This window comes from Serinus canaria, chromosome 1A (genome assembly GCF_022539315.1).
Source record: "Serinus canaria isolate serCan28SL12 chromosome 1A, serCan2020, whole genome shotgun sequence".
Classification (NCBI taxonomy): Eukaryota; Metazoa; Chordata; class Aves; order Passeriformes; family Fringillidae; genus Serinus; species Serinus canaria.
Genome location: NC_066314.1, coordinates 68,505,204 through 68,517,745, shown reverse-complemented (window position 1 = coordinate 68,517,745; position 12,542 = coordinate 68,505,204). Strand labels below are relative to the sequence as shown.

Genomic DNA, 12,542 nt, shown 5'->3' with positions numbered 1-12,542 from the left:
AAATCCTGGGCAAAGGGATTTTTTCAGAGGATGTGAATGCTACACATTTTTTTGCATTGCTCATATGCCTCGTTCAGAGCAAGAACTGCAGTGTAACAAATTCAAGGAAACCTCAAGCAGCTTGTGAAAAATGACAAGCACTTGTTTTTAAAATTTTAAAAGTTTAATAGTAATGAAATGGTTATAAAAATAGTAATATAATTAGAGTAATAAAAAGTTGGACAATTAGGATTTAGGACAAAATGTGAAAATAAAAAACAAAGGGTGGTCCGGGTACCTTTTCTGGGCAAAATAAGCCCAAAAAAGACCCACTTTAACAGAGGATTAACCCTTAAAAGCAACAGAGGATAAACCCTTAAAGCATCCTGTATGAGGTGTATGCATATTCATACATAATGAGGTGTATGCATAAATTCCATTCAAACACAGGATTCTGTCTGGTCAGTGTCAACTTTTTCCTCTGAATCCTGATGGCATCTCCAGGGCTGAGCAAGGCAGGAAGAAGTTCATTTCTTCTGATAATGGAGCAATAAATTCTTCATTCTGAAAGATTCAGGTGTCCTGTGGCTGCTATCTCACTACCAGTTCTTTCTTTTAAAAAAGTGTCTTACATAGCACAGTTCTTATTTTAACATTTTGTTATAACCTAAAACTATATTTAACACACCACTTAAGAAAATTAATACAGCATAACTTTCTAACATAACACATATAATATTCATTTTAATCATAAAATACACATTTTTCACAAGCTCACAGGCAGGTAAATGAGTGCTCTGAAAGAAGCTCTCCACGTAACATCCTCGCAGTGTTTTGGTTCTCAGGTTAATGTGACAATTGACTTCTAAACAACACACTTCCTTTGACAGCCTCTTCCACACAGCCATCAGAGAGAAGCCTCTGGCATGAATCTCTGATTTATAAATGATAGTGTTTGCTCCTCTGAAGAGGAAATTTGATTTGAACTCAAGTTCTGACCACGGATGTTTAGGTCACATCTCCTGCACATTGCTCTGCCTCAAGCTGATTTTTGTTTTTGCAATTTATTCTTAAAGGGTATCAACAATCAGTCCAATGCAGATAGATGGTAGTGAATTAAGTATTGAGTTTTTCTGCTTGATGATGTGTAGAAATATTTTATGCTGTCAGTCCAGGATTCTGGGGACAGATTTTGGAGGAGACTCTCAATCCATGGCCATGTGGATTGCCATCAAATTTCAGAGCAATCCACAGTCCTGGTGGTCTGTGTCATGTACTGGCTGGTAGAACTTTTGACTTGGCTGGAAGTCTTTGGTCAAGAGGTTGATTTGTGTTTTCTGGTATTGTGGATGCTTTCAAAAATGAAAATAAAATCAGAAGTGTTCAACCTGTGTTTGAAAACAGAAACATGGTCTGTTCCTGATGATTGGTGAATTCAGTAATTTCACACAAAGGGAATTGCTGTAATATCTGCCCACATCAGAAATCAGGAAGAGGACTGGTTTCTGTGGATCAATGTTCCTGTTCCTCTGGAACCTTCAGTAGCTGGTAGATGTTACATTCAGGACCTATAAGTGAAATGTTGTGCTGCTTTTTATCTTATTGCCTTTGTGTTGTGAGAGATTTTTTTAAATCAAATTCTTCTGGGTTGCATTTGCTATAGATTGTGGTTAAGAATTTAACTTAAGTGTATTCTGCCATGATCTTCTCTTATTTCTTTTTTTTTTTTTATTATACCAAATGAAAAATCCTTTATCTAAATGCTGTGCAGCACATCAGCAGAGTTTGAGCTAACCTTTTATTAGGGCTGCACTGTACTTTAGGTGGTGGATGTAAGAGCTGCAATGAGCAGAGTGTACAGGAAAAAAACTCAATAATTTTGATCGTTTTATTCATCTTTTGATAGTTTTATGCCTCACATCTGGAAGTCTCTATTGTAGTATTTCACTTCAGCTTCAATAGGCTCTTCATGCATGAAGGGACCTGTGAGAGGCTGAGACTGATTGGGAGGATGAGGAGAATGAAACAGAGCATACAAAACATAATTTTGTTTTCAGTGTCAGGGGCTGACCCCAGCCAGCAACTGAGGACCTCCCAATTGCTTTCTCATTCCCCTGTCTCCTCTCTGCAGCAGAACAGGGGGCAGAATTGGAAGAGAAAATGTAAGGAAAAAACCCTGATGGATCAAGATAAAGATGGCTTAGGGGGTGAAGGAAAGAACAGGGAGGAAAAAGGACTGAACAGCACAAAGGGATTTGCTCACAACCTTCCACAAGAAGAGCAATGGCCAAACCACCTGGGCAAGGAGTCTTTGGGAAGACTTCCTGCCAGTTTTATTGCTGAGCAAGGATATTAAACAGTAGGGAATGTCCTTAGGGCCAGCTGTCCCAGCTGTGTCAGCCTCTTGTGCACCCCCAGCCCACTCACTGGGGCAGCAGAATAAGAAATTTAGAGAAGACTTTGAAACCATTCAGCCTCAGCTAAAATATCCCCATGTTATCAGATCCAAAATCATCTCCATCCTAGCCAGACCCACTGCATTCAGCACATCAACAAATTCTGTTGCTCATTTTCAGCAGCAGAGCTTGTGTTACTTGCACTTGAAGTCAGTGTGATAAGTTAAGGGATGCTTTAAGATGTCTGTAAAAGCAGCCAGATTAATATTGATGGGTAATAATCTGTCACTCTGATGTGTGAAGGAGCTGAGAGATGGAAGCTGCATTTCCTGAAGAATGGCAATGGGCACCTCTGTAGGAAAAGAAAAAGTTTTATCCAGATGAAAGAACCTGTGAGAATCACCAGCTGAGATCTCCCTGACTCAGAAATGGAAACACAGAGGTGCTGCAGGAAGGAGCAGCAGTCCCCTGTGTCATCTGGGGAGGAGGCAGAGAGCAGATTTGCAGGCTTTGATCAGCTTTTCCAGGAGCTCAGGGCAGTGGAACACTTCAGCAGGAGGGGGTGCAAAAGGGTTTCTGTCCTTTCTGATGGAAAGGGGAGAACTTTTGGAGGGTTGCAAGTGGCATCTGGGACAGGAGCCAAGCACTGGGAGAAAGCAGTTTGAAGATTTGTTTTGAGCTGCTGGAAAAAATTATGGGACAGGGAATGCATTTTAGCTGGCAGTCTTTTTATTTCTTTTTCTTTTCTTTTTTTCTTCCTCTTTCTTTGGGTAATGTTCATATCATCATGGGGGGACTGTTCTTCCTTCAGTGTGATTCATGCCAGGCAGCCAAGAAAACCATGTCTGAGGGAGCTCTAAGAGAAAGGAGACTCACTTAGGAACCATTGGATTGTAAAAACTTTGAAAAACAAAGGCTGAAGACAAATCCTTCCAACAATGGAAGAATTTTGCCTGATGCCAGGACTCGTGTTAGAAGATGCATTTTGATGGGTGAATAATTCCAGGGTGCAGCTGTAGAATCCACCTCCAGATCCTCTATAGCAGTGTTTCAGTCCCAAATGAAATGTTCTGTTCTGCTCTAAATGATAACTTGAGTCTCCAGCAGGTTCTAATTCTCATTCTACCTGCCTTAAAGAAATAAATGTGTAAATCTGAATTGCTCTCAATTTGGACTCTCAGTTCTTGCGTCCCTGCTTTTTGTTTATTAACAAAACCATTGATTGACTTTAGTTAAATGTCAATTTTATTAAAGTTGCTGTAAATTACAACATAATACTAACAAGACTTTAATAAAATTCCCATTTAATCTCACCATGACAGTGTGTGTTGGACACTTTCCATCCTGTCTGGCTGGGAGTGTTGAGCTGCTCTGTGGAAGGGGATCTGTTAATCCATGCTGCAAGTGGTTGTGAAATTCCTGCCTGAACACAGAAGCAGAATAAGGAGCCTCCTGCAAATTTACTCTCTGCTTTTTAATTCCTTTGGAGCCTCCTTTGTTTATTTCAAGCAGCTCCAAAGTTACTGTTTGCAGCATTTACAAACTTTACAGTGGATGTAAACTTTCTGATGCTTGTTTAATTCAATAGCACAAAACTTACATTTTTGTAAGACAACTCTCAAAACTGAGTATTTGGTGCATTGTTATTGAAAGAAGTCTTTTTTTGTTTGTTTTGTTAAAAGCAGATACTCTTTCTTACTGGACAGTATTTAAGTATCATTTACAGTCCACAGCAGAAGGCTGCTAACTGATCCCCTTAGAGATGCAAATAATTCTATGGGATTAAACTAGATACTGCTTTTTAATCCCCTTGTTTCATTAGGAACAGATGGACTTTACTTCTTCAGATCATCATCCAAACAAAAAAAGAAAGGTAGCAAATCAGACAGCACTGCTTTACTGACCGTGGTGTTGGGGTGTGCATGTGTGTGTGCTGTGCTTCAAAAGACAAAAATCAGCTGAAAAAAAATCATTTCAGCAGCATGCTGCAAAAGCAGAAATAGTAGGTGCAGATGGAATGGTCAAGGCTGGTCCTCTGCCCTGGGATTTCAGAATAATGCATCATGAAAGCAAGATCTCTGTTTTGAAATATTCACACACCTGGCTGAAAATTCTGATAATTTCTGATCATTTCCTTGCATTTGACTGTTTGCTCTGCAGACTTTCCTCACTGAAGCAAACTGAGCAGCTGCTGTACAGGATTAGGGTGACTCTGCTGCTTCAGTGGCATTTGTCACCATGGGAAGGGAGCTTCAAGCCAGTGCTCTATCTCAGAAACTTGTTTTTTGTGAAAATCACTGAGAAGGGAAGAGATAATGGTGTGTTTGTAAAATGTGACAAATCGTCCCACAAGTGACCTTGGAAAGGGAGGGCACTGCTGTCTTTGCACCTGGAATTCCTGCATGAAGGAGCCCTGGTCACAGAAGGGACTTTGGTAGGGGGGCTTTTATGGACTCCTCACTGCACATCTCTGTATGTCACAGATCAGATATTTTATAGTATTTAGATTTTTTTTTTTTATTTTGCACAAAGTAACTTCACCTTCCTGTCAACAAAAATCACTTTTATTTTGCTTCAAGCTACTCCAAGTGTGCTGAAATTGATGTATTTCATATGTATGTTTTGTATTTTCATTCACATGAAAAAAAGTCAAACCACCTGTTTTACTTGATGATTAGAAATCGAGATCTTTAATGAAATTTGGAAAAAAATTACCAATATCCAGAGTTTCCCTAGACCTCTCTTGGCCATGTCACATACTGACTTTTTCACAACAAAGCTCCTGGTCTTCCAGATCAGGCACTTAAGTGATTGTAGTGAAAAAACCCCACAACTTCCAAAGGTTGTTGTGGGTTTTTTTTTCCACTAGAATTGAAAAGTGTTCTTCAGGTTTCATCTAAATTCATTATTTTGTGGTGTGGGTGTGTGTTGTGTCTTCATCTTGCTTTTCCCCTTCCTTCCTCTCCTGTTTAATGTCAATCTACTGCACAGATTAAAAGGCACATAATGTTTCTGGTTTTGCAGCATTGTGTTTTGTTAACTGAAAAATATTCCTCTTTGGAGATATTTTGGGGTGTTTATGTATATTTCCATGCCTATTTCTACATTAGCAATTCAATGAATTGAATACTTCATGAAGAAATAAAGGCTGAGTCAGGCCTTTTTTTGTGTGTGTGCCTTTGCAGATTTAGCATGAGAATTATTTGTGTATATCAGAAAATACTTTTGCTTTCAAGGATGCTCATGCAGATACACGAGCCCTGTGCCAGTTATCATGCTGCTGCTACAGTGGCAAGGCAAAGATTTCAATAATCAGCCTTCCCAAGGCAGTGTTGGCAGTCAGAGCTCAGTCCTGACCCACTGGGTGAGATAAGTGGCTTTTTTGGGCACCCACCAGCTCCCTGGTAACATTGCTGACGTAAAAATGGTCCTTGTGCTGGGCCACGAGGGGGTGGAGGTCTTTTCTGCTGAAATACAGAGATTAACCACAGTTTATCTCCTCTCCTCATGGATGCAACTTGTCCAAAGTGTCTCTGAGAAGCAGTCAAGGCACCAGGATAAGGCACTGAATGAATAATTATTCTTTCTTTTCCTCCCATCTGCAGAACAAAGGAAGAATTATGCACGAGACAGTGTCAGCAGCATATCTGAAACATCACAGTACCACGTGGAGGTGAGATGAGAGGGATACACCAATTACAGCTCTCAGTTACATCTGGCTAGTTTTGCCTACATGGGTTTGTTTTCTTTTTTGTGAGGATATATTATAAGCTTGAAGGCACTTGCATCTTCCAAAATATCCCTGCAGCCTGGGGTCACTTCAGAACAGATTACACTGAAATATCTCAAATTCAGAGCAGATTACACTGAAATGTCTCAAATTCAGAGCAGATTACACTGAAATGTCTCAAATTCAGAGCAGATTACACTGAAATGTCTCAAATTCAGAGCAGATTACACTGAAATGTCTCAAATTCAGAGCAGATTATCCTGAAATGTCTCAAATTCAGAGCAGATTACATTGAGATGTCTCAAATTCAGAGCAGATTATACTGAAATGTCTCAAATTCAGAGCAGATTACACTGAAATGTCTCAAATTCAGAGCAGATTACCCTGAAATGTCTCAAATTCTATAGCCTTGCCCCAATGAGCTGAACTCTGGATGTGGAAGGGTGTGTGCAAAGCTGTGAGTGCTTTGGCAAGCAGAACAGGACAGGGCTCCTCAATGGGGCATCAGTTCCCCACCTTGTGCTGCCCTGTCTCTGAGCCTGGCAAGGATGAGGCAGAGCTGAACAAGGCTGTGCTGCTGGCAAGGCACTCTGGGTGGTGTTTAAAACTAAAACCCTGATCAGATCTGATCAGCAGAGGTTTTAGAATAGTCATAGAGAGCTGAGCATTAACCCTCCAAGCCCCAGTGGGCTGAGGACGTGGTGGTTAAATACACACAGAGTGAAGAGCAGAGTGTGTGCCTTGCTGCCTTAAGCTGCTCTGCAGAATTCCTGCACGCTGCTCTCATGTTTAAAATATTCAGCAGGCTAAGCCTGAGTGCCTGTGTGCAGCCTGTTATTCATTTTTGAATGCAGTGCCTCCTTTTGGAGCCTTGCTTTGGCTTAAACTTTCTCCTGCAGCCACCAGACCACTGTCATGGGTTAAGCCAAGTCTTACAAACACCACAGATCCTCAGATCCTTTTTGCTGGGTTTTAAATCATCTGTGAATTGTGAGATCATATGCAGAAGGCTCCTAATTTCAAGTGCTTCAGTCCAACAATCAGCTTGCAAATGAATCCCTGTGTTGGTTCCAATTGCCTGTCTATTTTTTGTGCTTTCTTCATAACTGTTTTGCTCCTGTACTGGCATAACAATTAGTACTTGCATGTAGAATCTGAGCTTTCCTGGGTAAGCAGCCAGTGCAGAGTTTGTTTCACTTTACTTCTTTAAAATACTTTGATTATATGCAGCTTACACCTACTTTCTTCTCTCTAATTACCATGTGCTGTTATCCTGTAAGAGAAGAAAGCACAGTTAATCCTTTTTTATTATTTTTGGGTTTTAAAGTTATTTAGAAGACACACATTAAATGTGGTTCAGCTTGAATGAGTGTTACCAGATCTTCAATTAGAATGTGAAGGTGGATTTATGCTTGAACAAAACAAAATAACTTTGTGGGTTTTCTTGCACAATTGGCGTGCTGAAGGAGAAATTGCCACAGCCATAATGACAAGGAAGCCAACTGAGGTGATGTTTGTGAGGCACTACTTAGTTTCCAAGCCATTAACTGAGTCTGGAGAATACTCCAAGCTGATGGTGAGCAAAAAATTGTTACAATTTTCTTCTGTGCTGCACAGAAAAGTGACCAGCCCATCCATAAGGTGTCCCAGTCAGATGCAAGCCCATCCTGGTTGCCACCAGCAGGCTTCTGGCAGCTCTGGAAGAGATGAGGACACTCCAGGTCAGGGTGGTGGTGGTGGAGCTACGTTGGCAGGGAGCTTCTGGGAAGCCTCTGCTGGCACCTCCTGAATCAGCTTGCCAAGAGAGAGAGAGAGACAGGTTTTTACTCCTCCAAAAGCTAATTAAAACTCGTGGTTTAATGCTAGCTTTGATACCTGGAGGATGTCAGAATGTGCCTTCAAGTCTGACTGCTCACAGTAGTGAGGAAATGACAGTGGGTGACAAAAAGCAAGCTACAGAAATCAGTAGACTTAAAATGACATTTTGGGCTGAACATCCTTCCTCATGTCCTAGAGGAGGGCTCTGCCACTTTTACTCATGAATAATTTGCATTGCTACTCCCTGACAATTTAAACATTGGCACTCCTGAACAATAGGGAAAATTGCAATCCTAATTCCTTTTAAATGTACATTTTACTCCCCAGCACTTGACCACGTTTGTTCTGGACCGAAAAGAGGCGATGATCACCGTGGATGATGGAATAAGGAAGCTGAAATTGCTGGATGCCAAAGGCAAAGTGTGGACTCAGGACATGATTCTTCAAGTGGATGACAAAGCTGTCAGCTTGGTGGACTTGGAATCAAAGGTAGGATCTGTGAGTGACAGTCTCATTTTCAGAGAGAGGGGAAAAGGGAGCCAGCAGAAAAATGATGTGTGTGAGACTGAGGATTTTAATTAGCTGATTATCACGTTCCCTTTTTTGCTCATGCAGTTTTTCTGAGATCAGGACACTGTATAGTAAGGTGGCATTTTGTGTTTTCTTCTTTATTTTTCCTCTTCTGACAGAATGAGCTGGAGAATTTTCCTTTAAGCACAATTCAGCATTGCCAAGCTGTGATGAATGCGTGCAACTACAACTCAATTCTTGCATTAATATGTAAAGAACCAACCCAAAACAAGCCTGATTTGCATCTTTTCCAGTGTGATGAAATTAAGGTAAGATAATAGTGGAGATCTGCTATTTGAATAGGGGAGATTGTATGACTTGGCCAGTACAGTGGATAAAGATAAATGAGCTAATTCATAGAAGATAATTCTTTACTTTTATTCTTGTAAATATGCTGTAAGTTTAATCCACTTATGATATCAGCACTACTTAGAGTATGTCAGTAAATGTAGTGTAGGATTTATTGCAAAGGAGTAATCTAATATTTAAACTGACTCCTCAGTGCATGTTCAAATATGTCTTTACTGTAAATATTGGTTCTTGGACTCTCTAGCTGCTAATTTGGGTTTGCAAATGTATAAAGCTTTGGAAAATGTCTATGGTTTGCCTTCCCACTTCTGAAAAAAGTGGTGTAAAATAATTTGAGCTTTCTCAAATTTATTTTATAATCTGCAAAGAGCTCATCTGAGCCCTGAATCTTACCTACCCTTCCTGCTCTTTTTGTCACTGAGCAATTAAACATTCTCTGCATTCTCACCTCTCTGCATCTCTGCTCTGCTGGAGAAATCTTGAAAGGGAAAATATTCCTTCCAGGAGGGGCAAAACAAGGAAAGAAATTGCTTGTCTCTGATGGAAATATTGCCTTCAAGTGTAAATTATTTTTTAATGTATTCTGCCATATTTCTTTGTTTCTGAGGTTATAAATTTTAATTCTGTAATTCGAGTTAATAATTTCATGGGGATTTCTTCATTCCTTTGTAGTAGTTTGTGTTATTGTCTTGAAAGACCAGATTGTTAATCATGCTGTGGAACAATTTTGGAATTAGCATGGTGGGAGTGGTGTGAGGATGATTAGTTATTGTGTGATTTGTTGCACAGAATTTGCTGTTTTAAAGGGAAGTGGGATCCTGTCAGAAGATCAGGGGGTGTTGTGTTAAATAATGCAGGGATCCCTTTTCAGGAGGGTTTGGACCCAGCTTCTCAATGTGTAGAGTTGGTCCCTCTTCATTTTTGAAGTTGTTCCTCTGTGGAGATATAAAAATATAGAGTTCAGAAGCATGACTTGGAAGTCCAATATCTCCCTTAGTTCTGAAGTATTGTTTCATTCTGTGGCCATACCCTGGGTTTTTTTCCTTACCCATGAAACTTTTCTGGTTTTGAAAGTTTAGGTCTTTCTCTTTTGGCTTTTCCCTGCTTTTGCTTGAAGTTACAAGCAACTCCAGGAGCCTCTGCAGTAAAAAATTGTTAAAATCAATACTATTTTGGGGCATTCTGACATTTTATAAACAAGAAAAAAATTAAATAGTAAATACCAAGCGTGTTGGATTAGTGGACTTCTTCTGGGTTTAAGTTCCTCTGGTCCCCTACAGTTTTTTCCTATTAATTCTGTAAGCTTGAAGTATCCTAACTATTCTGTAGTGCAATCCATTATAGCCTGAAAAGTCCTGTAATCCCCTGGAATCCTAAATTCAACAATGTCTTCTGGTCCTAGCAGAAGTCACAGATTCCCCCCAAAAAGGTACACACTTCTGCATGGTGAGGGTACTGGGAAAGACATGGTCCTTGGGAGTGAGCCAGGCACTGACAGATTTGGGCTTTGACAGCCTTTGTAGGAAATTATTTTGTCAGCTGAAGACATGTAACAGAGCATTCTAAATCCTGTGAGAAGCCATGACCTATTTAATGCAGGATCTATTAAAATAATGCTTCAGACATGTATCAAAATTTCACTTGTAAGGGCCACTGGTGGAGGCAGGCTGCACTTGTGGAGGGGCAGGAAGGGACAGGTTAGGGAATCTTCTGAAAAATTCATCTTCTGTCACATCAGAGAGAAATTGGAGGCTGTCATTATCTCTGAAAGGAAATTGAACCATGACAAGTTACATTCTTAATGCTTATGCTGCTGCCACCTATAGCAGTTTTGCTGCTTCTATATTTAGTAGATTTTTCCTTTTATAGTCTGAGACAAACAAAATACTTGAGGCAACCAAAAATTATCTCTGCAGAGGGAAAAAGTAGCTTATGCAATAGTGGTTGACTTGAGATAATTACAGCTGCTCAGACAAATTTGGTGTCTAGATTGTGTTCTTGTGTGATGATAATGCTTGAGGCTGGAGTAGTGACAAAAATGCCAACTCCCAGATTTTATTCTGTTCTTTTTTTATGGCTTATGCATAAAATAATTTGTCCCAGTGCTTTTAAATAAATGGGATTTGATCAGGTATTCTCTGTCTAAAGGTGAGATATTTATTTCAAAGAGCAGCTGATTCCTGATGTTTCCTGCTCCTGTCTCCTTAGGCTACCCTTATTCACGAAGATATTGAAAGTGCAATCAGTGACAGCAAAAGTGGGAAGCAAAAGAAGAGGCTTGAGACACTGAGGTAAAAATCCAACTTCTTGGCAGTGTGCAGGATTATCAGATAGTATGACATTTTTCAGAAGCTCTCTGGGTCTGCCTGCTGTTTTTTGGGGTTTTGTGGGGAGCTTGAACTTTTTTCCTTCTAGCTAATAATATACTCCCAAAGCCATGTGTATTAAAGCCATATCTTGCTTTAATAATTTTCTCATGTTCTGTTCAATTTATAGTGTCAGTCTTACCTTTCCCAGTTCCACCTTAGTGATGGGAACAGCTGAGAGCAATTCCACTTGCCAGAGAATGGCATTGCACGTCTCAGCTCTGCATATAGGTCAAGTAGTTCAGAATTTAAATTAAAAACCAGATATTCCCCATATCTCCAAGTAAATAATATTATGCTAAAAGGTTTTGGGATCTGAAGATGTTAAATAAAACAGCAACTGAAGATTGAATAATCTTCCTGCCTGCCAGTTTAATGATGCTGAAGACTTCTTGTTTCCCTGGTAGCAAAATCTTCTCTGCCTGTTGGAAAATGTGAGGGAAAGAATCTGTTGGGTTCAGAGAAGATTAATACAGAAATGAGAGGTAGCAAACAGAGGCATAAAAGGAAGGGCACAAATATATCAGATACTGAATGGTGGTGGTAGTAGCTTGTTAGAAATTCAGTGGGTAACTGATGCTGATAGTATGTCTCAGTAATAATTGTGCTCAGATAGAGAACTCTCTGCTGGACAAAAATTAGAATGAATGTATAATAGCTCTGGATATATGTTACATTCTGATGTGCAACTTACAAAGATTTCCTAGATCAAGGGGCACTCCTAGGAAAAAAAAAAAACAAACCTGAACTGTGTCTAACTCTGTTTTCAGGTTTAAAATTAAATAAATAGACTTTACCATTTGTGGGACTGTTGCAAACCAGGTAGAAGCACTGAGAGGCATTTCAGAGGGACTCAAACCCATTGGACGTGCTGGGAAACTAATGAGATTTAATTGGGAAAAGAATGTAGGTCAATACATCTGTTGGGACAAATAATCTGAGATATCAATCTCTGAGGGCTGTGAGGCCCAGAGGTCAAACGTGGGTGGCAGCTGAGTGCTGGCTCCTCCCTGGTGGCTCATGTGCCTGCTGGCTTTGGGTCACAGGGAGGGACCCTCCTGCCTCACTGAGCCTCTGAGGCATCACCGAGGTGCTGCAAGGTTGTTGATGAGTGAAAGGGGATTGGAGGAAGGAAAGGCAAAAGAAATTTATTTAATAATTTATCAATTATGATTATTACTATTATTAATAATAATAAATTAATATTATGGTCACATTTATTTATTTATTTATTATTTATTATTATTAATTATTATATATATCTGCTCAAAGGCCAAACAGCATTTGATATTTTGTGGTCTTGTTGTTGAGTGCTGTGAACAAGATGGGTTTATAAAAGGTGAATTAAGGTGAAAATCCAGTTTTTAAGTAGAG

The 12,542-nt window shown here is 39.8% G+C and overlaps 1 protein-coding gene across 4 annotated transcripts in view; it reads left to right on the top strand.

The window, feature by feature from the left end:
* The window catches only part of EPS8 (epidermal growth factor receptor pathway substrate 8), a 130,121-nt gene that overhangs the window by 81,479 nt on the left and 36,100 nt on the right, over window positions 1–12,542 (top strand). For all 4 annotated transcript variants that reach the window (XM_018919828.3, XM_009095155.4, XM_018919827.3 and 1 more), the window contains exons 5-8: window positions 5,981–6,048; window positions 8,251–8,412; window positions 8,613–8,762; window positions 11,011–11,093. In XM_018919828.3, the coding sequence (XP_018775373.1) occupies window positions 5,981–6,048; window positions 8,251–8,412; window positions 8,613–8,762; window positions 11,011–11,093 (463 nt within the window). The remainder of the gene's footprint in view (window positions 1–5,980; window positions 6,049–8,250; window positions 8,413–8,612; window positions 8,763–11,010; window positions 11,094–12,542) is intronic.